The sequence below is a fragment of the Myotis nattereri genome (genome assembly GCF_964212035.1).
Source record: "Myotis nattereri genome assembly, chromosome: 10".
Classification (NCBI taxonomy): domain Eukaryota; kingdom Metazoa; phylum Chordata; class Mammalia; order Chiroptera; family Vespertilionidae; genus Myotis; species Myotis nattereri.
In genome coordinates this window covers 39,514,693-39,541,973 of record NC_138085.1, presented here as the reverse complement: position 1 = coordinate 39,541,973, position 27,281 = coordinate 39,514,693, and the positions used below count along the sequence as shown (strand labels likewise).

The 27,281-nt window shown below is 53.8% G+C and overlaps 1 protein-coding gene across 2 annotated transcripts in view; it reads left to right on the top strand.

Moving 5' to 3' along the window:
- TET3 (tet methylcytosine dioxygenase 3) overlaps positions 1 to 19,481 on the top strand; it is a gene marked incomplete at its 5' end in the record, with an annotated part of 85,484 nt that extends 66,003 nt beyond the window's left edge. For both annotated transcript variants that reach the window (XM_081101082.1, XM_081101083.1), the window contains 7 exons: positions 3,409 to 3,502; positions 4,363 to 4,571; positions 5,901 to 6,051; positions 8,353 to 8,442; positions 8,991 to 9,128; positions 10,673 to 11,009; positions 11,676 to 19,481. In XM_081101082.1, the coding sequence (XP_080957208.1) occupies positions 3,409 to 3,502; positions 4,363 to 4,571; positions 5,901 to 6,051; positions 8,353 to 8,442; positions 8,991 to 9,128; positions 10,673 to 11,009; positions 11,676 to 13,450 (2,794 nt within the window). In that variant the 3' untranslated portion in view covers positions 13,451 to 19,481. The remainder of the gene's footprint in view (positions 1 to 3,408; positions 3,503 to 4,362; positions 4,572 to 5,900; positions 6,052 to 8,352; positions 8,443 to 8,990; positions 9,129 to 10,672; positions 11,010 to 11,675) is intronic.
- Positions 19,482 to 27,281: the final 7,800 nt, after the last annotated feature.

Here is a 27,281-nt window from a genome sequence, read left to right as displayed (position 1 = left end):
TAGGAATGAGGAACCGCCAAAGCCGGTTTGGCTCAGCGGATAGAGCGTCGGCCTGCGGACTGAAAGGTCCCAGGTTCGATTCCGGTCAAGGGCATGTACCTGGGTTGCGGGCACTTCCCCAGTGGGGGATGTGCAGGAGGCGGCTGATAGATGTTTCTCTCTCATCGATGTTTCTGACTCTCTATCTTTCTCCCTTCCTCTCTGTGAAAAATCAATAAAATATATTTAAAAAAAAAAAAAAGGAATGAAGAACCAGCCCTGTTCCTCGCAGTGTTGGGGGGAGGGAGGGAGCAGGTCTCATTACTGTGTGACAGAGGGAACCCTGAAGAAGGACCGTTTTAGACCAGTGGTTCTCACCCGTAAATGTGCTTCCGTCTCCTGCAGGGCTTGTGAAAGCACAGATGTCTCGAACCTCACAGTCTGGAGTGGGGCCCGGGCACCTGCATTCCTCCCAGGGTTGCAGGTGGTGCTGGTCCTGGCACAGCCTTGGAGAGCCACTGGCCGGGATGATCAGGTTACTGGGGGGAATAAGGTTTCCGTTCAGCCTCGTCCCGCAGACTTAGTTTAGGGTCTGGGAATTCATCTGTATTTCTAAAAGGGCCTCTTCATGATAGGCCAGAGAGTCAGACATTTAAATTAAAAAAAGAATTACATCTGGAATTGGTTGGTTCTCTTTAAACACGGAGACAGTTCTGGTTGTTCTAAGAACGTCTAGCTGAGCATTCAGTGCTCGGCCCTCCTGTTTGCTCTGGAATCGGAGGCCCACGGCAGGAAGCGCCCTCGCGAGGGTGGGATGGCGGGGTAGCCCGCGCGATGTCCTCAGCTCACCCTCCTGTGGGGAACCCCGTATCCTTCCTGTCCGACCGGTGGGAGCAGTGTGGTCACCCCCGGCTGCTCTTCCCACAGCGCCCAGCACACACCGAGCGCCCAGCCTCTGCCCTCGCGGGCCGCTTCCAGATAAATCTTGTTGGATTCAGCGTTTTCCGGGACCCAGACAAAAGCAGGACCCTCCGGTCTTGTCCTCCTGAGCCAGGCCGCGCTGTGCACGCCCAGCGTGCTGTCTGCAAGCACATGCTGTACGGGACTCACACGGCCTTAGCACTTTAATGTGGGAATTATCAGGAACGCTTCTCGCTTCTTCACCGAGACCTTGCGCGAAGTAGAGAACTCAGAAACCTTAGATCGGGTTTTAAAACTGCTTGTTCTCTTTTCCAATTACAAAAATAAAGCATGTCCATAAAAGGCCTTTTTAAAAAAGTTTAGAGTGAATAAAGCTCTCTAGCTATTCACCTTCCCGGAAGAAACTTAAAAGAAATGTTTACCTTTCAGTTTTTTCTGAGCATTTACAAAGATATGCATATGGATTTAAAGAAATTGTGAACCCAATGGGATCAGTCATGCTATCCCCACAGTTTGCAACTGCTTCCCCTCCCCCTTAATTTCTTCCATGCTGTACATGTCATTCTGTCGAGTCCTTTTACATGGCTGCATGGTTTTCCATTGCATGGAAATGTATTTTCTTGAGCCAGGCCTATGCTGGATACTTAAGTTGTTTCTGATTGTGTGTTTTTTGGTTGATGCAACAATGACTATCTTGTGCCTCAATCTTGGTGCATTTGCACAATTACTTCTGAGGTAGAGATGTCTAGATGTGGAGTAAGTGAGATAGACTATATGTGTAATTGTATTTGTATGGTAACAGTGTGTACTGCCATAGCCATGATAGCATTCCCTTCTATGAAATCGTGTGCTAAAATAATATGCTGTGACCAAATTGGATTCACTATAGCAATCCAAGGGCAGTTTGATTTAGGAAGTCTGTTAAAATAGCATCCCATGCTAATTGACCAAAGGAGAAAAACCATTCCATCATCTCTCCCCTTGGATGCTAGGAATGTATTTGATGAAAGGAATCAATTCTTTCTTGAAACATTTTTAAAAATGTGATTACGTTTGTTGGGGGTGACCTTGGTTAGTAAAGGTAATCAATTCTTGATTAAAAATCCTTAGAACAGAAGACCCTTTCAAAGTCAGGAGGTCCTTGTGTCTATCCCAGAGGCAGTGGGCTTCATGCTCAGCGATGAGTGGTTGGGAGCATTTCCGGAAAAGTCAGGAAATAAGCGAAGATGCCTGCTGGCACTCGGAAGCTGCCCAGCAGAGGCGAGAGACTGAAATAGAGGCATAAAGCGTGGAAAGCAGGAGGTGGCAAGCGACCACTGTTTGCAGGTGATAGGATCCTGTACCTGAAGCTAAAAAGCTACTAAAAGTAAGACAATTCAGGAAGATGGCTGCTTACATTATTAAGAATAATTAATGTTGCCCTGGCTGGTTTGGCTCAATGGATGGAGCGTCGGCCTGCGGACTGAAGGGTCCTGGGTTCGATTCCGGCCAAGGGCACATGCCTGGGTTGCGGGCTTGGTCCCCAGTGGGGGGCGTGCAGGAGGCAGCCGATCCATGATTCTCTCTTACCATTGATGTTTCTATCTCTTTCTCCCTCTCCTTTCCTCTCTAAAATCAATAAAATATATATATTTTTAAAAAGAGTAATGTTTATTGGACTGGTCCCTGGTGCCAGGAACTCGAAAGCACTTTAAGTAACGCGCTCACGTGACGGATTCCCGAGCCCGTGGGGAAGAAGTCACTTCATCTCCGTTTTACAGATGAGGAAACTGGGGCCTGGAGAAGTTCTGTCGTCTGGCCACAGCCCCTGGAGCAGGAACGTAGCTGGGCTTCCACTCAGGCCCAGTCTGTCTGGCCTGCAAGACTGCTTTAAGCAGCATCACCCCCAGGAAGTTGCGTGGCCCCGAGCAGGTCAGCTCGGCTCCGGGGCCCTGGTGGCATCCCCTCTGAAGGTGCTTTGGTTAACCAGACGGCCTCAGCATCCACACGTGTGTGCCCGTGTGCGGGGCCAGCAGAAGCGTGTGGGGAGCCAGGCGTGTTTACTGTCCGGGGGCATCGCGGAGCCAGTGTGTCCTTTTCAGTTCTCCTGTCTCCATGGTCCGCATCATGTTCAACTGTCAGCCAGGGGATGTTGAAGGAGCACAACAAGGGTTTCCCCGTTTATTTTCTTTTCGTTTGTTGAATTTATAAATAGCTCTCGGGGTGACTTGGCTCACAGGGCTGGACACAAAGGCCTGCGCTTGGCCTTTGGCTTGGCCACCTTCCTGGAGGCTCGGAGGCCATCAGGGGCGTCCTGCTGGCCTTCTCCCTGGACAGAGCTGGGCATGACGGACCAGCAGCCCTGGGAGCCTGGCCGTGGCCACTCTGTCCCCAGAGGCTCTTAGCACACAGTCAGCATTTACACTTTCTCTCTCTCCTCCGTGGCCCCTGGAGCCACTAGGTACCCACGGAGCTCGCCTGCTCTCCTTTGGCTCCTCTGAGCTCTGGTGCTTCTGCCTCCCTCTGCAGGTATGGAGAGAAGGGGAAAGCCATCCGGATCGAGAAGGTCATCTACACGGGGAAGGAGGGGAAGAGCTCCCGCGGCTGCCCCATCGCCAAGTGGGTGAGTGGTGACCCCGCCGCCGGCCGCGCCTCACTCTCCAGGGCTGGGTGTGGGGGGGAGGCCGACACGGCCACTGGCCAGGACCTCGGAGCTGGCACCTGGCGCACGGCCGGGGTCCCTTCTTCCAGCCTCAGCTGTTTGTCCTCATTTTGTGCACATGCCGGCCTGGCACCCTGGGCTGCCTCGGGACCGCTCTAGCCATGGTACTCGGCTCATCCCGTCCCCGTGGTCAGGGCTGTAGAGAGAAGAAAAGGGGGAGCTGGGGATGGCGTCTCCCCCAAGTCTGGGCCCGCTGTGGCCGACTCTTTGACTCCCCTGCCCGCTCTGTGTGCCCGGAGCTCCTGGTGTTCCTGTCCCGTCTGGAACGGGCTGGCGAGGCAGGGGCAGGGGCGTTTCTACCTTTGGCTGTGGCAAGTGAAGCTGCTCGGAACAGGGGGCGGCAAGTACCTGTCCGCGTCCCCGCTCTCGGTTCCCGGTCATAGGCGTGGAGTGGACTAGTTCCGTGGGAATTGTCCGTTTAGCGTTTTGAGGAACTGCCCCAAACTGTTTTCCACAGCACCGCGGTCCTTGTTTTTTAACCAAAAACATACAGACGGGCAGCATTTTCTCTGCAAGTGTTTTAGGACGACAAAATTCTCAACAGATTTTGCCTTCCAGTGTTATCTCTGTATTCCTAAGTCTATGTAAATCATGACTAGCTTAGCTTTTGTAATAATTATTGTTATTATAACGAGCTCAGCCTCTGTGGTGGTGACCCCCCAGGACGCTGCCCTAAAGACCTGCCCCCCCAGGTCTGGTTGGCAGAAGGAGGGTGTGTGGCCCGCTGTGGTTAACGCCCTGCCCCGCCCGCGCCCCCGCAGGTGATCCGCAGGCACACGCTGGAGGAGAAGCTGCTGTGCCTGGTGCGGCACCGGGCGGGCCACCATTGCCAGAACGCCGTGATCGTCATCCTCATCCTCGCCTGGGAGGGCATCCCCCGCAGCCTGGGGGACACCCTCTACCAGGAGCTCACCGACACCCTCCGGAAGTACGGGAACCCCACCAGCCGGAGATGTGGCCTCAACGACGAGTACGTGGGCAGGGCCCGGGCAGCAGGTGCAGGGACTCCGGGCAGCCCTGGGGGAAGCCTTGTTCCCTCCAGGGCCTGTCTGTCCTGCAGAGTGAGGCCTGGGTAGGGAGAGTGCTCACCCACGGGTCCCACCTGGGCTCTGTCCTGGCCGGGGAGGGCCTGTCGACGAGGCTCAGCTTTGCTGTTGTGCCCCGGTCGACTCTGAGTGTAACAGAAAAGTGTGTAAGTGCCCCACTAGTATACATCCATCGTGTTCACAAAACCTCTCCTTATACTGCAGTGGCTCTCAGCCTTCTGGCCCTTTAAATACAGTTCCTCACGTTGTGACCCAACCATAAAATTATTTTCGTTGCTACTTCATCACTGTAATGTTGCTACTGTTATGAATCATAATGTAAATATCTGATATGCAGGATGGCCTTAGGCGACCCCTGTGAAAGGGCCATTCGACCGCCAAAGGGGTCGCGACCCACAGGTTGAGAACCGCTGCCTTATGGGGGGGGTTTTTCCCCCCCATTTTTTTTTAGATTAAGGTATTTTTACTTACAATAAAATTCATTCTTTGAGGTCCACAGCTTGAAGAGTTTTGACAAATGTTTACGGTCATGTAACCATGGCCATAGTAAATCAAGATACAGAACAGTTCCGTCGTCCACAAAACCTCCTGGGACCCCTTTATCGCAGGCCCTTTCCCCACCCCAGCAGCCGCCAATCTTGTTTCCTGTCCCTATGGGTTTGCCTTTTCAAGAATGTTACATAAATGGGCAGCCTTCTGAGTCTGTCTTCTTCCCTCAGCGCAGCGTTTCCAAACATCACCTGTGGGAGTAGCTCATTCCTTTTCACTGCTGCATAGTATTCCACCGCCTGGCCGTACCACCATTTGTCTGTCCATTCCCCCAGTGGAGGAGCATGCGGGTTGTTTCTGGGTTGTATTAGGGGTTGAATTGGAACGTCAGTGTGTGTTTAAAGGCCTGTCGGCAGCTGGGCCTGCAGCGGGTAGGAGTGTTCAAACCCCGTGGTTCCCGCCGTTCCCCTGTCAGCGTGGTCTGTTAGAGCTGGTGAGGACCTCGGAGTTCAGACACAGTGTAAACCTGTTGGGTGTTTGACTAGACTCTTCCCACCTCCTCAGACGATCCGTGTGCTTCTCCCAACAGCAGGCCCTCAGGAGGGGGAGCCGAGCCGGCTGCAGAGAGGACATTTGGGAAAGGAGTGGAGGGTGGAGAAGGATGTGGGTGCCAGGCCTCCGCAGGGCCTCCCCCCGAGGGAGGAGGAAGATTCTAGAACAACAAAACAAGTGTATCTATGCCTAACACGTGATGTGTGTTGCAGCCGGACCTGTGCTTGCCAAGGCAAAGACCCCAACACCTGCGGTGCCTCCTTCTCCTTCGGCTGCTCCTGGAGCATGTACTTCAACGGCTGCAAATACGCTCGGAGCAAGACCCCTCGCAAGTTCCGCCTCGCAGGGGACAACCCCAAAGAGGTGAGGAGCTCACGGGAGCGGCAGGGCCTCCACGCGCCGCCCCGCCCCACCCGGTGCCTTTCATTGTCCAGAGGGGAGGAGGGGTGAACACACCTCCACGCAGACGTATGGAGAAAAGGAAACTTGCTTACTTTTTTCACTAACCTTGTCTTGCTGAGAAACAAGATCGAGTGGGAAATGCGCGGAGAGGGGCAGTGAGTGAAAAATTAGGCCTCTCACGTCAAGTGCTTCAGGCTCTTCCGGTTTAAAACCGTCTCTTTAAAGTAAATATTCCAATTTCTCATCTGAATTTGACCCTTTTAAAGGTTAATTACTTCCCTCCAGACTTCCCAGGACCTCTTTCTGGGTCTGGGGGGTGTCGCAGGAAGAGGGCCTCTGTCCTGGGGCCCTTCTCTGGGCAGTGCCGGGCCTGCCGGGGCATCCCTCGTCCCGCCTGGTGGCTGGGAGGAGGACGTCTCCGTGCAGCGGTCCCGTTTCCTCCTTACTAGGTGCCAGGCCTGCTCCTCGGGCACCGGGCTGGCGTCCACGTGTATGGCCTCCAGGTCTGAGGCCTCCTTCCCGCCCAGGGACAGCGAGGCGAGGGGCTTCTGGGCCTCTGCTGGCGTGCTCAGGCCGTGGGAGCCAGGGCCACCAGGGCAGGCCACCCACTCGGCCACTTCCCCTCTGTCGCCCACGGGGTGAAGGCTGCCCGAGAGGTGGTCTCCACTCGGAGTTCCAAAGGCAGGCACGGTGCGGGCCTATCAGGGCTCCCTGTCGTTTTCTCTCCAGCCTCCCTCCTGCCTGAGCTCCTGCGAGGGAGGCAGTCTGGGTCCCTTGGTGGCTCCCAGGCAGCATCCTGGCCCCAGCCACGGTGTCCCAGAGCTCTCCCAGCTCCGCGGGCGGGCACTCCCTGGGCACAGTGGTTCTGCCCCACAAATGAACGTCTGTGCTCAGACTTCCAGCTCTGCTTTTCCGAAGTCGAAGGAAGCATTTCCGGATTTAGACCCTGTTATTCCTCCCAGGCTGGCTGTCAGGCTGTTGCGTGAGCTGGTCTCATCGTCCGATGAGACACTGGACTTGTATTTAGGACAGCAGCCCCTCTCCCCGAGGCAGCACCTTTAGTTCCTTCAGTGAACGCAGGAGCCCCAAGGCCACCAAGAACTGGGGGTCACCAGGCATGAAAACGCATTGGTATAAGTTCTCACGGATGCTTCCCCTGTTCCATCAGCTACCATTTCCTGTGCACGTACTAAGTGCTGGGTACTCTGCCCAGCCCCCACAGGCATCTCAGTTAATTTCACGGCGCCCTGATGACCTGGGCACATGAGTCCTTACTCCCTAGCCGAGGCGCATGGCTTGCCCTGGGCCCTGTGGTAGGAATGGTAGTCAGTGTGGAGGCCCAGGCCTGGGTCTCCCCAGAGCCTAGGAGCCTCGCCTGGTGCTGGCGGCAGCCTCTGGGTGGCAGCCAGGGAGGTGCCCCCGGGGATGGCAGCCATTGGTCTCACTCTTCCATTTCTAAGCCTGTGAACGTGGTCCTCCCTCTTTCTCCTGTTTTCTTCTATGAAAACTCTCCATGCCTTCGCTGGCAACTCTGCGATGTCTGCTAGGAGCTTCCACAGCCCTCCTCGCTACCCTCCGGACACCTGAAACTTTCTGCCACACGTGGCTGGGGGCTGCTGCTCCGTGGAGGGCAGCGTTGTCCGCTGGGACTCTCTCTGATGGTGGAAATGTTCTCTGCTGTCCAGTACAGGAGCCACATGAAGCTATTGGGTGTTCGGAATGTGGCTAGTGCAACAGAGGGACTGAATTTATTTAACTTTAATTAAATAAAATAAAAATATATTTTAAAAAATAAAATTACCTTCTATATCAATAGCCGCACGTGGCTTGTGGTGCGGGTGTGGAGGATGGAGCTTCGAAATCTGCCTGTGTGCCTGGCTCAGGACGGGCTCTGGGCCTGGCTGGCTGTGGCGTTTCTAGCACAGACCTGACCACCCTGACCTGTCTGTGATGTGGGGGAGGGACCACACTCACTGCTCGTGCTCCCACACCACCCCTACCCGAGGGCGTGGACGCTCAGGAGCAAGCGCGGTCTCTGTGGTCTGAGCAGCGCGGGGCCGGACAGCAGTCAGGACGACCGGCAGCAGCTTTTCCTGCTGAGCTTCAGTGTCTCCGACTTGACAGACACGGCACCAGGCCCCTCGCAGAGGGCGGCACCTTGCTTCCTGTCCTCCCCGTGGAAGCCGGTGGTGGTTGGGGGCGCGGGCTGGCGCCCAGCGCAGGGCGGGCTGCTCTACACGTGTGGTGCCCTTCTCCCCGCAGGAAGAAGTGCTGCGGAAGAGCTTCCAGGACCTGGCCACCGAAGTCGCTCCCCTGTACAAGCGGCTGGCCCCCCAGGCCTACCAGAACCAGGTACGAGTCCTGGGCCTTTCTCCGCCCACATGTCACCCACAGCTCTGCCCAGCTCCCTGGGGTGGGGGCCTGGGGTGAGCTCTCTGTGCTCCTCGCAGGGAAGGCCCAGCCAGGGGTGGAGCGGGGATGCGGTTCTTTGATAAGGCCCCCTTCCCACACCACACTGACTGCATCCCAGACCGTCTCGCCCGCATCCTGGTCTTCAGCCCCCTCCACCGCCTCCGGTCTGGTGTCTACTGGTGAGGCTTGGTTTCTCCCCCACCCACACCGCACCTCTCACCTAGGGTGTGGAGCGCTCACAAGCAGGGACCGATGTTATGTGTTTCGAGGGGCACGGAAAGTGCCCCCAGGCCAGGTGAGGGACCCTTGAGGTAGCCCAGGAGAAGAATTCCTTCAGGGGCCTCGGCCAGAAACCCACCGTCCTGCAGCCCAGAGGCGAGGCGACTGAGAGCCTTCCCCTTCCTTCCCCAACACCTGGCTGACGCAGGTCCACAATCCGGGCCGCTCACCGCTGGTCACCTGACAACTCTCCTCGGTCATCCACACAGGTGACCAATGAGGAAATAGCAATCGACTGCCGCCTGGGGCTGAAGGAAGGGCGGCCCTTCTCGGGGGTCACGGCCTGCATGGACTTCTGTGCCCACGCCCACAAGGACCAGCACAACCTGTACAACGGCTGCACGGTGGTAAGGAAGCCGTCCCCCGGCCCATCCTGGGGGGCGGCCGCCCAGTCTCTGCAGGCAGGTGGGCTCACGGAGGGAGGGACCGAGAGAGATTCTCAGGCTCTGGGACTGCCCGCCAGACGGCCTGCTCCTGCCCAGCTTCTGAGAAAACCCTCACCAGGTGCGTCAGATGCACGGACAGGGCTTGCCTTGTTTTCCGTGATCGGGTGGATGCTACAGAATGCAGCCCCTTGGGCACCTGGAGTGTGCACACACACACACACACACACACACACACACACCAGTTAGCTAACGTGTGGTTCCAGGTCTCTGTGAACACTGGGACTGAAATCCAAACACCCTCTCAATTCATTCATTGTGCAAATGCTGACTGTGCCCAGGCACGGCTCCCAAGCCAGGAATAATATGCACAGTCCCTCCCAAGTATGTGATGTGCTGTCCGGTAGCGATGAAGACTGTGAGGAAAAGATGCAGGCGGCTATGGGATGAAGTGATAAGTGATATTTTAGAGGCAGAGAGGCCTCCCTGCAGCCAGAGCATGTGCCCTGACCAGGAACCGTAACCTCCTGGTTCATAGATCAATGCTTAACCACTGAGAACACCAGCTGGGCTATACTATTTTTTTTAAATGAAGTTACTCTAGCACTGCATGCAGAACATGATCCTATTACCAGAAGGTGAGTGTGTGCATGCTATATGACCAGAGTTTACAGCGATTACTTTGGGGCAGTGGGATTATGGAAAAAGTTTTTATTTCCTTTTTGCTGGCATGAGTTTCTACAATAAGCATATGTAGTTTTTAATAAAAAGGAAAAGTATTTTAAAAGCAAAAGGAGGCCATGTGTTCAGAGCAAGGCAGATAATGAGGCTGCGAGATCTAGCACAAGGGCAATAATGCTGGTCGGGAGGGCAAGGCAGGTCTCCCAGCTCTGACCCCGCAGCCCTGACCCGGACCCTGCCGGCCATGTGACCCCAGGCCAATCATCTCATCCCCTCTCAGCGTCATCCAGATCACATGAGAGAGTGTGAATGGACATGCTTTGAAAGCTCTAGAGCAGCGGTCGCCAACCTTTCGGACATCACGGACCACCAGTGGACCATCCGCGGACCACCAGTGGGCGACTGCTGCTCTAGAGCAGTGGTTCTCAGCCTTCTGGCCCTTTAAATGCAGCTCCTCATGTTGTGACCCAACCATACAATTATTTTCGTTGCTACTTCATCACTGTCATGTTGCTACTGTTATGAATCATCATGTAAATATCTGATATGCAGGATGGTCCTAGGCGACCCCCGTGAAAGGGTCGTTTGACCGCCAAAGGGGTCGCGATCCACAGATTGAGAACCGCTGCTCTAGAGCATGCTGTTACTCTGTGAGCCCAGGCAGATGTGCTTTGTAGGCAGGCCTCGAGGTAATGGGGAGTGTTAGGGCCGAGTGACTGCTTGGCGTTGGGCCCGAGTGGGGAAGGGGTGTCACCAGTGGGGCATGCTCAGCCCCTTTGCCCCGGTGGGGCTCCTCCAGCTCCGTGTCCCCCTCTCTGCCGGGGCAGGTCTGCACCCTGACCAAGGAAGACAATCGCTGCGTGGGCAGGATCCCCGAGGACGAGCAGCTGCACGTGCTGCCCCTGTACAAGATGGCCACCACGGACGAGTTCGGCAGCGAGGAGAACCAGAACGCCAAGGTGGGCAGCGGGGCCATCCAGGTGCTCACCGCCTTCCCCCGCGAGGTCCGCCGCCTGCCAGAACCCGCCAAGTCTTGCCGCCAGCGGCAGCTGGAAGCCAGGAAGGCGGCAGCTGAGAAGAAGAAGATTCAGAAGGAGAAGCTGAGCACCCCGGAGAAGATCAAGCAGGAGGCCCTGGAGCTGGCCGGCATCTCCACGGACCCAGGTGTGTGGGGCGCGGGCACCCACGGGGGGGCCTGGGTGCTGTGGGGTGGTGGACCTGGGCGGCTCCCTCACTGCCCCCTTCCTGCCTCACGATAGAACTGCAGACAGAAAAGTCCTGGCGGCCCGCTCTGCCACCTGGACCACCCCATTATCTTAATTTTGTCAGCGTGGTAGCCACAGCAGCCCCAGGACGCCATACCTGGTAGGAGATACCTGGGGAGCAAGTGCAAGGAGGTCGTCTTACCCTCCGAGAGGAGTGGGTTCCTGTCCAGCTGCTGGCTCCCTCGCTGAGAGTCTGGAGGGGGCCACGGCTTCAGGCACGTGGGCTGCTGTGGGGGCAGCAGGTGGACGGCCCTCCCGCCTCCTGGCCCTGGTCCCTGCCGTGGCCGGCATGAGAGGAGGTGCTTCAGGGAGGACTGGGGTAGCTCGCCGGGCGGGGAGCAGGAAGCGACGCAGAGCGGCCGTGGGCTCTGTGAGCCGCCTCTCCCACGGCTTCCGCGGGTCTGGGGGCCACGCTTGCGGCACCCAGAGCAAGGCCCGCCTCCCTCGTCCGGCCTGACCTGCAGCAGGAACCTCTGCGGGCGGGGGGATTCCACCCCACCCTGCCCAGGGCTCTGGGCAGTGGTCCTAACTGCTCCTTCTGCGTCTTGCCCCCCGTTCTCCCCAGGCCTGTCTCTGAAGGGCGGGCTGTCCCAGCAGAGCCTGAAGCCCTCGCTCAAGGTGGAGCCGCAGAACCACTTCAGCTCCTTCAAGTACGGCAGCAACACGGTGGTGGAGAGCTACTCGGTGCTGGGCAGCTGCCGGCCGTCCGACCCCTACAGCGTGAGCAGCGTGTACTCCTACCACTCCTACTATGCACAGCCCACCCTGGCCTCCGTCAACGGCTTCCACTCCAAGTACGCGCTCCCCTCGTTCGGCTACTGCGGCTTCCCGTCCAGCAGCCCCGTCTTCCCCTCCCAGTTCCTGGGGCCTGGCACCTGGGGGCACAGTGGCAGCAGCTGCAGTTTCGAGAAGAAGCCAGACCTCCACGCTCTGCACAACAGCCTGAGCCCGGCCTACGGTGGTGCTGAGTTTGCCGAGCTGCCCGGCCAGGCTGTTCCCACGGACACCCACGCCCCCACTCCTCACCACCAGCAGCCTGCTTATCCAGGCCCCAAGGAGTACCTGCTTCCCAAGGCCCCCCAGCTCCACCCGGTGTCCAGGGACCCCTCTCCCTTTGCACAGAGCTCCAACTGCTACAACAGATCCATCAAGCAAGAGCCAGTAGACCCGCTGGTCCCGGCCGACTCCGTACCCAGAGACCCTGGTAAGATGGGCAAAACCCCTTTGCCCGAGGCATCTCAGAACGGCGGACCCAATCACCTATGGGGACAGTACTCAGGAGGCCCAAGCATGTCCCCCAAGAGGACTAACAGCGTCGGTGGCAGCTGGGGTGTGTTCCCTCCCGGGGAGAGCCCCGCCGTCGTCCCCGAGAAGCTCAGTTCTTTCGGGGCTGGCTGCCTGGCTGCTTCTCACTTCCCGGAGGGCCAGTGGGGGCTGTTCCCGGGGGAGGGGCAGCAGCTCGCCCCCCAGCCCGGAGGACGTCTGCGAGGCAAACCGTGGAGCCCCTGCAAGTTTGGGAACAGCACCTCGGCCCTGGCTGGGCCCAGCCTGACTGAGAAGCCGTGGGGAGTCGGGGCAGGGGACTTCAGCTCCGCCCTGAAAGGCGGTCCTGGCTTCCAGGACAAGTTGTGGAGCCCCCTGAAAGGGGAGGAGGGGCGGATCCCCACCCCGGGGGCCGGCCCGCTGGACAAGGCCTGGCCGTCCTTCGGCATGCCCCTGGGCTCCAGCGAGAAGCTGTTCGGGGCCCTGAAGTCTGAGGAGAAGCTGTGGGACCCCTTCAGCCTGGAGGAGGGGACCGCCGAGGAGCCCCCCAACAAGGGGGCGGTGAAGGAGGAGAAGGGCCCCGCGGAGGAGGACGAGGAGGAGCTGTGGTCCGACAGCGAGCACAACTTCCTGGATGAGAACATCGGCGGCGTGGCCGTGGCCCCCGCGCACGGCTCCATCCTCATCGAGTGCGCCCGGCGGGAGCTGCATGCCACCACGCCCCTGAAGAAACCCAACCGCTGCCACCCCACCCGCATCTCGCTGGTCTTCTACCAGCACAAGAACCTCAACCAGCCCAACCACGGGCTGGCCCTCTGGGAGGCCAAGATGAAGCAGCTGGCGGAGAGGGCGCGGGCGCGGCAGGAGGAGGCCGCCCGGCTGGGCCTGGGCCAGCAGGAGGCCAAGCTCTACGGGAAGAAGCGCAAGTGGGGGGGTGCCCTGGTCACCGAGCCCCAGCATAAGGAGAAGGGCACCGTCCCCACCCGGCAGGCGCTGGCCGTGCCCACAGACTCCGCGGTCACCGTGTCCTCCTACGCCTACACGAAGGTCACCGGTCCCTACAGCCGCTGGATCTAGGTGCCCGGTGCCAGCGTACCTCAGCGTCGGGCCCGGCCCGAGCTGCCTCTGTGGTGCTTTAGCCCTCACACCTGGGGGCGGGTTGGGGGTGCAGAAGTCTTCTTGTCTATATATACATATATAGATATGCATATATATGTATTTATGGTCCAAACCTCAGAACTGACCCGCCCCGCCCTCCCCCACCTCCCCAGCACTTTGAAGAAGAAGCTACGGCTGTCGGGTGATTTTTTTCGTGATCTTAATATTTATATCTCCACATTGGCTTTCCCCCCCTTATTGGGGGGCTTTTATTTTCTCTTGTTTTTAAAACTCTATCCTTGTATATCACAATAATGGAAAGAAAGTTTATAGTGTCCTTTCACAAAGGAGTAGTTTTAAATTCCATTTAAAATGTGTATTTATTGGATTTTTTAAAAACGACAATAGTAATGGTAAAGGATGGTCAGGGACGGCCAGACGTGCTCATTCCTGCCCAGGCTTCTGGGCCCAGCAAGCCTGGCCCCGTGGGAGCCGAGGAGGCTCTCAGCCGCCCGCCCCTCAGGAGCCAAGTGCAGAGTGTCACCACCCGTCCGCCCCTCAGACAGACCCGCCTTCCCGCAGGGGAGGGAGCCCTCAGGACGGCTCCTGTCCGCTCCGGGAGGATGGGAGCATCTGTACAAAAACATCTGGGGCCCCTCTTCCAGGCACCCGCTTGGAGTGGGGGGCAGGACGGGTGCACCCCAGGCCAGGCACCCGAGAGGCTGGCGGAGGTCCCCCCAGAAACCAGGTTGGAAGCGGACGGCTGCCAGCCCGCTGGTCACCACACTGAACCCTCTCTGTCCGTTACCACGCCACAGGATGTCACGGCTCCCCAGGCGGCACCTCGCGGTGGCGCTGGCCTCGAGGCCCCTCGGAGCCTTTTGCACCACGTCAGCAAGCCAGTGAATAGTCCCCGTCCGAAGGAATGTGTCTTACTGGCCATGTCTAAACAATGCCCCAAAGTCCGTGCTGACCCCGAAAAAGGGCTACTGTATCTTTAGAAGCAAGAAGTTGAACCCAAGCTGTGAAAAGCCAGCATTGCCCCCTGTGCGCGGTGCTGAGCCTGGTGCTGTAGTATCTGCTGGGACGCCCTCGGCTCGGGGGGCAGGTCGGATCCTGCGGGAGCTCGGAGCTCGGCACGCCAGTGTGACAGCAGTTAACGCATCTCTCCTCATTCCTGGATTTTCACGTCGGATAATGGTGCATGCCTCACCCCTGAGCCCGCCCCCCCCCCAATGCTATCATTTGGGGAGTGGGCCTACACTTCACGATTTTTAAACGCAAGAGTCAAACGTTTTCAACTGGTAGCTATGATTTTCCTCCCTAATTGGTGCCATCTCTCTATTCAGTCGTTTTCTCCTTTCCTTCCTCCCCTCTCCACCCACTTTAACACCCTCGTTCGAGAAAATTCTGGTGCATTCGTTCAGTTCTTTGAAATGAGACTGTGGTGCTTAATTCCCCCAACATGGTTGAGAGAGAGGTTGGGCCTGGCAGGTGGACAGCAGGTCCCGCTTGTTGAGCGCCGGGGTTGCCTGTGGTATTGGCTGCAGCTGTGTCCGTGTGGATGCGCGTGAGCGGAGGCTCTGTGAGGACCCCGAGGGGAAGGTGGCCGCACGGCGAGTGGCAGCCGAGCCCCGGGAGAAACAGCAGGTATCCGTTGAGCAGTTTTATTCAGATGTGGGTGTCACAATCAGATGTTGGTGCTAGAGGCAAGTTCCTGAGCTTCCAGGTGCCTTGTGTGAGCGCTGAGAGCCGCCCGCCGGGTTTACGGTCCCTGTTCCGGGAGCGCTGGCGGAGGGAGGGCCGCTGTCACGTCCTGAGCATTTATGTGGTCTGGTTTTAACTGTAAATAGGGAAAGATTTTTTTAAGCACTTTTGCCTAGATTTAAACAGCAACTTGAAAAGAAAAAGTATGTTTTAACATGTAATTGTGGGAGAAACTTGTAAATAGTAGCTGAATATTTAACGTGCTTTGTCTATCCTTCACTTTTACCATATTCTGTAAAGTTGCATTTATTTTACAGGACAAAAAAAAAATGAAATATTATTGCTTTTGAAATAAATACCCAAGAGCTTATCAGGATTTAGAATTATTCAGAACTCAGATTTATAGGAAAAAAAACACCTCTGACCTTCGGTTGGACAAGCGAAAGGAAGCAGAGTGTTGAACGAGCATGCTGATTTCCTAGTTTTGAGGAGACGTGGGGCCCTTTAAATGCTATTTTGCTTATCGCGTCAGTACTTTTATGCAGGTCTCATTTGACTCCGTGCGTAGGTAGATACGGGGGTGCCTTGAAAACTTCATTTTAAATGATCTTAAGCAAGAAATACAATATTTTACGAAACATTTTGGAGAATGTGACCGCCTGTGTGGCCCGGGAAGGCTCGGGTCGGCTGTTGGTTTGGAAGGTCCCGAGTGAACCCAGGTGATTCTGATCCTTGGCATGTGTGAGTCTTCCCGACGTGTGTTCGATAGACCCTCCCCCTCGCCACCCTTTGATAGCAAAGCCATTCGCTGAAAAGAGAATCCAATACAAGCTCAAAGCATGTGATGTCTGTGCCCCACCCCGCCCCCAGCTCACACAGCCTTCGGTGCATCAATTTCTAGGTGAGCAAACAAAAGCAGGCTGCGCAGAGGTGAGCCGAGAGGCAGCCTCCACTGGGCGCCCCATCCCCTGAGAAAGGCGTTTCGGAAATGAGGTGGTGCTTGCGGCCATGCTCAGGCCCATGCTGATTTGTACACACTACATGTCTAACCTACCTCAAGTCTCAGTCATTGAAATTAGCATGCTTTAGACGTATATTTAAAAAGGAACTATGCACAGCTCTTTATTCCCCGCCCCCCTGCTGCTGAAGGTTTCTGAAAGAGAAAAATCAAATTTTTATTTTTTACTGGCACTGTCATTTTTTTAAGTCCTAAAGATGATGAACCAGACATTTGTATCATGAAAAGAAAAATAAAGCCATTGCAACTAAAGGACCTAACAGCATGACCAAGTTCTAAGAGTAATATTATAGCAACAGACAATGATGGAGTCTTCTAGTCACTCCCCCCGCCCGCACCCCCCCCCGCCCCCCAGTGTGCCCCGTCCACAGACGCCATCCACACGCAGCGCTGACCATGGGTTCCTCTTGTTTCGTTTCCCCCCTCCCTTTTGTGTGCAAGGGACGTGCTTGCAAAGTTCTGTGCTAAGAGATTTTTAACATGAAAATTGCTTCGCGGCAGGTTCTCACAAAATAACTGGTGCTAGCTCAAGAAACCATTATCCAGCCATTGGAAATCTTGACTGAAGGTGTGTCATGGGTTTTGAGGTGTTCTGTTTCTGTGGTTGTTGGATTTGGGGTTGTTGTGTTGTTGTTTTTTTGGCAGGGCCTCGGTTTCTGCTTTGCCTTCTCGCCAAGATGACAGTGGCATGCGTGGAAAGAGGTCATACCTGCCCCTTCTTGGTCCTTCCACCGGCCTTTTTGGGACACCGTCGTGTGCAGAGCAGGGGGTCTTTGGCGTCCTAGCGCAAGGGAAGAAGTAGCAGGGCTTAATTGTTTCGTACTTAGCAGCAGTAGGTGTGTGAGGACGCGGGTGATGAGTTGTCGGTAACCTGATCTCATGGCGCGAAATCCCGCCAGACTCGGTGACCGTGACCCACCGCCGGATCTCCGACCCAGGCCAAGCCGGTGGGAAATTAGAACGACATCCCTGATGTGCCTCAACCAATCTCTCTCCTTTTGTTACTGAAGTTGTGCTTTATGGCCTAGGAAGCATTTTTATGAATTGAAATAGTCTCAGTAAAATGGTGCTATGGTGTTTTAATGTGACTGTCCCTGATCCTGACCTGCTGAGGTGCTATCACGGTTCTGAAACCACAACCAACCAAAAACGAGGTGGGCTCCAGTCTCCCGTGGCTTCTTTTCCCCTCCCTGTTTTGGTGCTGTCTCCTTAGACCTCTGTTGACCGTGCTACCACCTGCTCTGAGCAGTATTTCTGTTGTGTTTCATTGTTCTTCCCTTGGTGGCCAAACACGGAAAGGCAAGTCGCAAGGGCAGCTCGCTCCCTGACTGCGGAGGGGGGCGGCCTGCCTGGCTTGGCTGGTGCTCTAGTTCCAATTCTGTCTTCTCAGGCCTAAAGAGAGAGGAAGGGCTTCGTTTCTTTTTTCTTTCTCCCTCCCCCCCGCCCCCCCTGCCCCCCGCCAGGAAGGGGACTGGGGTTCTCTGCCTCTTCCAACATGGCAGGCATTCTCATAGCCAAGGACACCGCCCAGGGTGCCGCGGAGACCTCTCTCAGAGTCCCCAGGTGCTGTTAATGCCACGGCGGACCGAGGGTCTCCTTCCTCCCCTGGCGTTGGCCAGGCCGTGGTGGGCAGGCCTCCCTTCTTGGCTCCTCATAGCCTCTGCCCAGTGTCGCTTCTGCCTCTCACCGGCCACCCCTCGTGTTCAGACTGAAGGAAGGAGCTTTCTTTGCTCACTCGATGCCACTGAGGCTGCTTTTTAGTTGGTGCTATTCTACATTTCCTCCTGGGTCCACAGAAGTTGATGTTTTTTAAAAACTCAACGGGAAGCTCCATTTTGTGTCATCCACTGTCACAGTAATTTTTTTTTAAATACCTCAAAAACAGGACAGCATGACGGCGTTGGTAAAGTAGGTTCCGTGAGGGTCCGATACCTGCAGCGTGTCCATTGGATGATGTGCTTGACCTTGAAGACCCTGGGGTCGTTTTCCATCCTTCAGCAGTTAAAACGGCCGAGCGCCTAAAGGAAGGAGCATGGTTGGCTTTAGTTCATTTTCTTCTCCGGTTCTGCTTTTCAGTAAAATGTGAATTTCCTGTGCCCATCTCATTGAGCTTTCTCGGTCATCGTTGCCATCATTTGAAATGACTCCCTCACACCCTAGTTTGATTCGCCAGCTGCATCGACAGTAGCACACGGCCAATTTCAACATCACCCTGGACCAAAATGAACACCTTTTGAGGTGCGTGCCCCCAGCATAGGTTATCCAGTCCCACACCCACGCCTGCAAAGTGTTTTCCTGCGTGCGAGGCCCTGTCTCGGCGCTCCCGGCCCTTTCTCGCGCACAGCTGCCGGCAAGAGCGACGCCGTAGGCTTCTCCCTGAGTAGAGACCGCAGCACCGACATAATGCAAAGTCCAACATGGCTTTAGCCTAAGGATTAGTGAGTGATTTGGCCTATTTCCTCATTTGCTTCTCTTCTGATATCAGGGATGCTTTGTGTAGCGGTGTCATGTGCGCGCGCTCTCTCTCTCCTCATCTTGACTACCCATCATTCAGGGATAACTTGTCACTCTTCACACGGGGAATTAAAAAATACTATTTGGCTCATTTGAACATCCAAATTTTCTTGGTCCCAACACTTGTTTTCTTTTCGAGGGGAAACAGGAGGAGAAAAACAGGAGTGACGTTGTTTCTGTCTCATGTACTCCAGCTTAAAAAGCGAGGCCAGGCCCTGCTGTGGCCATATACACGCATTAGATTTCGTCTAGAGCCCCTCCAGCTTTTTGATGTGTTTTATTTCTTCTCTCTTTGAATTCCTGTTTGGTTACTTGGCTTCCAGTGGAGGTGAACTTAACAACCATACTTGAATATTCCGTCTTGACTTTGTAACTGTGGCTACTTGAAATGAAGTTTATCTGGGGTTGATGGATGAATGGTAGATTTTTGCAATGTCTCAAGGCAATAGGATGTGTATTATTAAACTGTAGATATTCTTAGTACAGTAAATTTATGCTGATAATTTTATTTTGTATAATTTTTACCTTTTTGTTAATATTTTTCCTCCCACTTTATTGGTTTGCCTCCTGAGCTACCCCCCCTTACCCTCTCTTCTCCCCCAGTGTTTCAGTAAATTTAATTTAGGGTGCCTAGAAATTGCAAGTATGTATCCTTTTTTGATTTGTATTTTATTATAATTTACACAAACGTCTGGGTTTGTGAACTGTATTACTCCTGGTATCTTTAAAATATTGTGGGTGTTTTAATAAATTTTATATTTATTTTTTGCACTCAAATTCCGTGTGGGTTCTTCATTTTCCCCCCTCTCTCCCCCCTTGAAGCAGGCCCCGATTGGGGTGTTTACGGCTCACTCTGATCCCACCCTCAGGCTGTAGATTGGTAGGGGGGTGAGAACAGCTCCAGGTGTTAGACTAGGGGGATCAGACGGGACCTTGGTTCAGCAACTTCCACACTTGAGTTCTAGCTAAGAAAGAATTCAGAACCAAGACTCAAACAATAAGAAAAAGTTTATTTAGAAAGTCACAGAGATAGCCGAAACCAGTTTGGCTCAGTGGATAGAGCGTCGGCCTGCGGACTGAAGGGTCCCAGGTTCGATTCCGGTCAAGGGCATGTACCTGGGTTGCGGGCACATCCCCAGTAGGAGATGTGCAGGAGGCAGCTGATCGATGTTTCTCTCCCATCGATGTTTCTAGCTCTCTATCTCTCTCCCTTCCTCTCTGCAAAAAATCAATAAAATATATTTTAAAAAAAAGAAGAAGAAGAAAGAAAGTCACAGAGATAGAAGAAGTGGGCGATAGAAGGAATAGGCTCAGGAAGCAAAAGAAGGCCCCTTGGAGCTTAGGAGAGAGGAGGCTGAAGGTAAGCTGCCTGCGGAGGGAAGAGGCTCCAGTGGGCGGGAGCACAGGGCTTTTAAGGGAGGGACCTGAGGGGAGGCCCTAAGGGAGGATCAATAGAATATCCATCAGCTTTCCAGGAGTGTCCTGTCAGGGCATGGTCACCACGGATTGGTCAGTGCGGGGCAGGGGGCCCTGAGGTCAGCCATGGCCCAGCTTGTCTGGTTTTGCAGCTTTTCTGGGCCTGGAGCTGCAATACGGCTGAGGCCTAGATGTAGTATTTGAAGCAGGTCAGAACCTCCTTGTCCTGGGGGCTTAATGCTTAAACGCTATTCTCTGGCCCCCTTTTTTGTTCCCCCTCCAAGGGGGTGTAACCTGCATGACGAGAAACATGCCAGGGGAGGAGAGGTCAGGGGAGGATCTGAACCGAGCGACCAGCGACATGGAAGGTCAGGGGTCTGCACTGCATGCCCAGTGATATGCTGGGGGAGGAACAGTTACCCGGGGGCGAGGTTCTTGTTTTCCCTGTTGCCAGGCACCGGGGCTTTCCGCCCTGGTGACTTTCTATACCTGGCCCGTCACCCTTGCTCTGATCTTGTCTCACGGCCTTCCTCGGGTTGTAGATGTACAGATGGAGCCCTCACGAACAGCAGTGACTGAGCCTGTCCTTGGCCCCTTCTGCCGCCTGCAAAAAGTAATGTCTCAAAGCTGTCAACTGTTACAACTGGCCATAGCTGGGGAACAGATTTTTTTTTTTCTTTCTCATGTGTGTCTTTTTTGTTTTCCCTTTTCTTTCTTCCTTTTATCGTTCAACTTGGAGAGCCACACTCCCCCCCACCCCATCCCCATTCAGGTTGTTCACTTCTGATGTTATGTTTGCTAAGGGATCCCCGATCCGGCTCCCGTCTGAGGGCCTGGACCCCATGGCTAGAAGGAAGGGCCACAGATGGGGCCCAGGTTCTGCTGCCCTTGGGGCAAGGAGCTTTCCCATAAGGCCTCATGCTCGGGGCTACGTCTGTTCATTCAGATTGTCCGTTCTGGTGGCTGGTCCTGAAAAGGGAGTTATCATCAAGGAAAGCAAAAGAGAGACTGTCCCCTCCTGCTGGAAACATCTGTTTGAAACAGATCCATCTTCTCCCAGACCAGCTCCCAGCCGTCCATAAAGACCTCAGCATTCTTTCTAGTTGATGCCAATATCCTGTTAGGCCACTAGACAGGAGAGCGCCTCCCTGGGGGCATGGGGGTGAAAACCCCTCGGGGCACCAGCTGGCAGGCTGGGAGGCTGTCACCCCCATTTTGTTTCCCTTCCCATAGAACCGCTGGAAGTGCCTGGGCACCCATGGCTGTCCGGGATCCTCACACACGTTTGCGTGTTTTACAAAAGTGGGATCACACTTTCCACATGACATCTTTGAGTTGAAAGAGCCCTAGTCCTGCCCCCTTCCCCAGCCCATTGTGTTGGCCCCATTCCCAGGGCCTGGGGCGCGTGAGGACCAGGACATTCCTGCTTCCGCAGGGGCTGACTCGCTCCTGGGTCACTATAAATATGCTTTCATCTCTCCTTATACAGATTCCATGTTAGCTACAGAAAAAATAGAGGACTGAAGTTTTACAATTTTTTTCTGAAATCCCACCACAAGAGAGCCACATATTGGTTGTAAACATTTTCTTAAAGTATACATATAACCACATGTGTACATACACTTTTAAATGGAATAATGCTTTGTTGTAATCTTCTTTCACTTAATACACCTTTAAGTACCAGTGATACAGAACTGCATCTTTTTGGAGTTGCCTACCATTCACAGGATATGGGAGCATTAAATCACCCACAATGTGATTGAACTCTGAATCCCCACTTGTTGCAATTACAAGTTGAACCTGTCTAACTCAGCCTCCATCTAAGTCCCACCCACTGACCTTCTTCCTGCTCTGGGAAGCAAACCAGTTAACCCTCTGCCACACGACCACACCCTTAATTCCCTGAACCTGTGACATCGCTCCAGACCCTGTCCTCCCCCCCACCCCCTCCACGTTCCCCCATCTTGAACACCTAGAGCATTCTTACCTCGGGGTTTCTAGAAATGAACACTATTCCAGATGGGATCTGGCTGTCCAAAGCCAAGAATAGAGACACCAAGGTTTAACGTTTTAAAATATATTTGTATTGATTTCAGAGAGGAAGGGAGAGAAACATCAATGATGAGAGAGAATCATTGATTGGCTGCCTCCTGCACCCCCCCCCCCCCCCCGCCCGCTGGGGATCAAGCCCACAACCCAGGCATGTGCCCTTGACTGGAATCGAACCTGGACCCTTCAATCTGCAGGCCGACGCTCTATCCACTGAGCCAAACCGGCTAGGGCCAAGGTTTAACTTTTTAAGCCGCTGAGTGGCTCAGTGGAATGGACAGAGCTCCCTCACTTCCCAAGTGCAATGTAAGATGAGCCATGACATCTCCCAATGTCATTTTCTTTGTCTATAAAGCAGACTAATGATACCACATAAGATTGGCATGATGATCAAAAAGCAACTGTAGGAAAAGTTCAGGCATTCGGGACATGGCAGGTAATGAAGCTATCATAGTTACTCATAACATATACAAAACATTAGGGCCCTGAAGTGTCCAAGACTAGTCATAAACCATAGTGACCTCTTATGTGAGCTCCTGCCAAGCCAGGTCCCCCACCCCAGCCTTTATGCAATTCATCTTGTTTTGTTTTTAATTCTTTATTGTTTAAAGTATTACATATAGTATTACATACGTCTCCTTTCCCCCCATTGACCTCTCCCCGGCCACCCCCACCCCCAGTCATCTTGTTTTTAATTCTACACACAGCATTTGCAATTTAGCCATCTTAAATGCACTGTTTAACTCATCCTCTCTCCTATTTTGAATCTTAATTTTTCTCAGCATTGGTTTTCCCTACGCAGCTACCCACACTTTCTCAACAACCTTATTCTTCTGCTGATGCTCTTATAGGCTTCTTTTTAAAAAAATATATTTTATTGATTTTTTTTTTTACAGAGAGGAAGGGAGAGAGATAGAGAGCTAGAAACATCGATCAGAGAGAAACATCGATCAGCTGCCTCCTGCACACTTCCTACTGGGGATGTGCCCGCAACCAAGGTACATGCCCTTGACTGGAATCGAACCCGGGACCCTTCAGTCCGCAGGCCGACGCTCTATCTACTGAGCCAAACCAGTTAGGGCTCTTATAGGCTTCTTAACCTCGGAGAGCTGTCAGTCATCTTTGGCTCCCCGGTACTCTGAAAATAATAGGCATTCACTATTCTGTAAGAGGATATGAATCCTTTCATACCCCAAGGCGTGGTTCTGCTGAAAATATGTCAACACATATAACCGAGGGCACATTCCACCAGAGCCACGACCACCACAGGAGACACAAGAGGACCACACACAGAGAGCACCACCAAAGGTCAAATCTAGGCCCTTCCATCCCCATGCCCTCCTACCTCCCGAAGCCTTGGCAGAAGCCAGCTCTACTTGACCGAGAAGCCCAGCCCCAGGCCCAGGGAGCTGCCCTGCTTCCTTTCCCTGCACTTCAAACATCTTCCTGTATTTTCACCTTTTTTCTTCACACACACTGACCCTTACTCCTCTGGGCTAACTGCGCCCACCCCCATGTTTCCTCTTGGTTCGCACCCTTTGCTTCTCCGCTGGAACGGGCTTCATCCACTATTCGTTTCCTGCAGCCCCTCCCGATCCTGCTCTCTCCTCATGCCCATCACCTTCCTCACGCCTTCCTCTCGCTACCACATTTCTGCAGGTGTAGACAACCTCCTGGCTCCGACGTCCATACCACTCGCTTACCCGGGCCCTTGTCCCTCCAGAAAGAGCTGTCTTCCCGGCCAAGGAACCTGTCCTCACTGACCCCTCAAAGCCTTGACTCTGTGGACCCCTGAAACCCTCCGCTCCTGGGCTGTACCAGCAGCAGCATTCCATCGTCCCAGGCCCTGAAGCCCTCTGCCCTCTCATGGCCGCTTTGTGCATTCCGGTCCTTTAATACAGATGCCCCAAGAGAGTCAGCCCAACCCTTGCCATGGATATATAGGCTTTCCCCCACAGGCCTTGCTCAGTCTCCAGGCCTCAACCATGACCCCAATGCTGATGATTTCCAAAACCGTGTCTAGCGCTGAGTTCAGGCTGCTAGACAGCTCTGGGTAACCATCTGGCAGGGCCAAAGCCTTAACACACCTAACACTGACGTCTCAACTCTGCCAGATTTCCCTCTGGCTGCTGACAGCCTCATCATTCTCCTGGTCATATCCTGACACCGGCCGAGTCTGGATTCTACCCCTCAATGTCTTCAATATTCCTTCCTTGCCACTGTTATTAACAGCCCACACCGCATTTCCACAGGCTGTGCTCTATGCAAGTCTGGAGGCACCATTCATACAGCCTACCACATGGGCTTTGGCCATTGGCCCTGACCCCCGCCCATGAGCAGGGACAGGCTGAAAGAAGACTATGGCCCTCTAAAGCTGGGGGCCTAAGGCAGAGGCCGCTCATACTGGTCTGAACATGAGACCTTTTGCCCTGGCTGGTTTGGCTCAGTGGATAGAGCATCGGCCTGCAGACTGAAAGGTCCCAGGTTTGATTCCGGTCAAGGGCACATGCCCGGGTGGTGGGCTCGATCCCCAGCGTGGGGCGTGCAAGAGGCAGCTGATCAATGATTCTCTCTCATCATTGATGTTTCTATCTCTCCCTCTCCTTTCCTCTCTGAAATGAATAAAAATATATTTAAAATACTTTCTCTCATCAACAATTAAAAACAAATAAATAAATTAAATTAAATAAACATGAGACCTTTCACACGGTTTGATTCCCGGTCAAGGCACATGCTTGGATTGTGGGCTCAATCCCCAGTAGGGGGCGTGCAGGAGGCAGCCGATCAATGCTTCTCTCTCATCATTGATGTTACTATCTCTCTCTCTCCCTCTCCCTTCTTCTCTGAAACCAATAAAAATATATGTTTAAAATGAGACCTTTCAGAAAAATTAAGTGACTGGCCCAAGACCATTCAGCTAACGGCAGAACCCACATTCACACCTGGGTGTGTCTGACACCGAAGCCTACACCCTGTCCAAACATCCCCCGGTTTCTCTGCATTTTAAGAGCCATGTGGACACACATTGTCCTCACTAGCAGGAATCTACCCACAAGCAGAGCTTAGGGCATGGCGGGCAGCCTGGAGGGCTGCAGACACAGAGGCACTGGTTGCAACAAGGTGGGTGGGCAGGAGGGCTTGTGCTCTTTGGAGCTTTCTCAACAGGCATAGATATTTGAAGGCTGTATTTCCCCATTTGCTCTCCCTCCACCTCACCAAAACCAATGTCTCCTTACCCAGGTCATCTTCCTGCAAACCAGACAGGATGGTACTATGTCCCTGGAACACTCCTCAATGCTCCCCTAGAGGGAAGCTCTCAGGATAAGGTGCCGGCCCGGCCCCAGCTCAGACCTCTAGTACCACTGCCGGCTGCTGGTGCCTTTCTCTGATTATCTCAATGCCCCACCCCCCCACCCCCCACCCACCGTGGCTTCTCAAATATGAAGTGGCTTTCCAGCCAATGGTAGTGCAAGTAATGCCACCAAGAACTCACTCCTTTTAAAGCCCACTAAAATATTCACATAAACTATAAAGCAACTCCAAATAAATGATCAATAAGAACAAAGAGAGGAACAAGGTCTTACGCAAGGAAGCATGAATAAACAGGAAGCCAAGTCATCTGACAGGCAGAGAATCTTTTCCTGAACAACGAACATTAAGAATTCAAAGGCTAGCAGTGAGTCCTTTTTAAGCAACAGGAGGAGACACAGTGATTGCAGTCTGTTTTCAAGAAGATCAGAAGGAACACGTCACCTACTCAGCAAAGACGAGATTGCTAGATAACAGACCAAGTAGCATCTATGCGAAAGGTACAACTGAGGTGCAGAGAACAGAAGCACCAAAGCCGGTCAGGAAACAGCTATGGAACAGGAAACACTATTTAGGGAGCCGCACGAGGCCATAAAAGACCATGACACTAAGCACTGCAATGCCTCTTGAGAATTCTGGGAGTTCCCAACAAGGGACACAGAATAAATGGTTCTGGATCAGTAACCAAAGTCGGTGGGGGGAGGGGGAGGAGAGGGGGAGGGGGAGGGAGGGGAAGGGGGAGGGGAGGGTAAGGAGGGGGGAAGATGTTCTGACTGAGGTCAGAAGGGACGGACACCTCCAGGCATTGCAGGCCGTGGTTCACGCCGTGAAGAAGCGTGAGTCCTGGAAATAAATGATCCGCCTGGCTGAAACCGGTTTGGCTCAGTGGATGGAGCGTGGGCCTGCGGACTGAGGGGTCCCAGGTTCGATTCCGGTCAAGGGCATGTACCTGGGTTACAGGCGCATCCCCAGTGTGGGGTGTGCAGGAGGCGGCTGATCGATGTTTCTCTCTCGTCGATGTTTCTAGCTCTCTGTCTCTCTCCCTTCCTCTCTGTAAAAAATCAATAAAATATATTTTTTAAAAAAAATAAAATAAAAAATAAAAAAAAAATAAATGATCCGCCTGATGAGCTGGGGAAGCACTTCTGAAAAGACATCTGGACTCTCCAGCCATGTCCCCATTTGGAATCCTGAGCAAACGCTGCAGCCCCACGGCCCACAGATCTCAGACGCACTCGCTCCACAACCAGCACCTAGCGCCTTGCTCTCCACAGATGCTGCTCTGGGTGCAGGGAGCAGGCCCAGACGTCAGGCCGTGCAGAGCAGAAGCCACGCGAAAAGTCCGCTGGTTGTTTGCATTATCCTTATGTGCTGGCAACTCCAAGCACTGTCACTGCTACCGGAATACATGAAATAAATATGATGGTACAAAAAAGGGAAAGTGAATTAACACATTTTTTGTTTTTAAATTAATAAACTTTATTTTAGAACAGTTTGGGGCTTATAGAAAAAATTGAGCAGTAAGTGGTGTTCCTATATGCCCAACTCATCCTCCCCAATTTCCCCTATTATTAACTTCTTGTATTGGTGTGGGACATTTCTTATGATTGATGAGCCGATATTGATGCACAATTATGAACTAAAGTCTATACTTCACATTAGGGACCACTCTTTGTTTTTCTGTGTGTGTGGTTTTTTAAATATATTTTTGTTGATATCAGAGAGGAAAAGAGCGGGAGAGAGAGAGAGAAACATCACTGATGAGAGAGAATCATTGATCAACTGCCTCCTGCATGC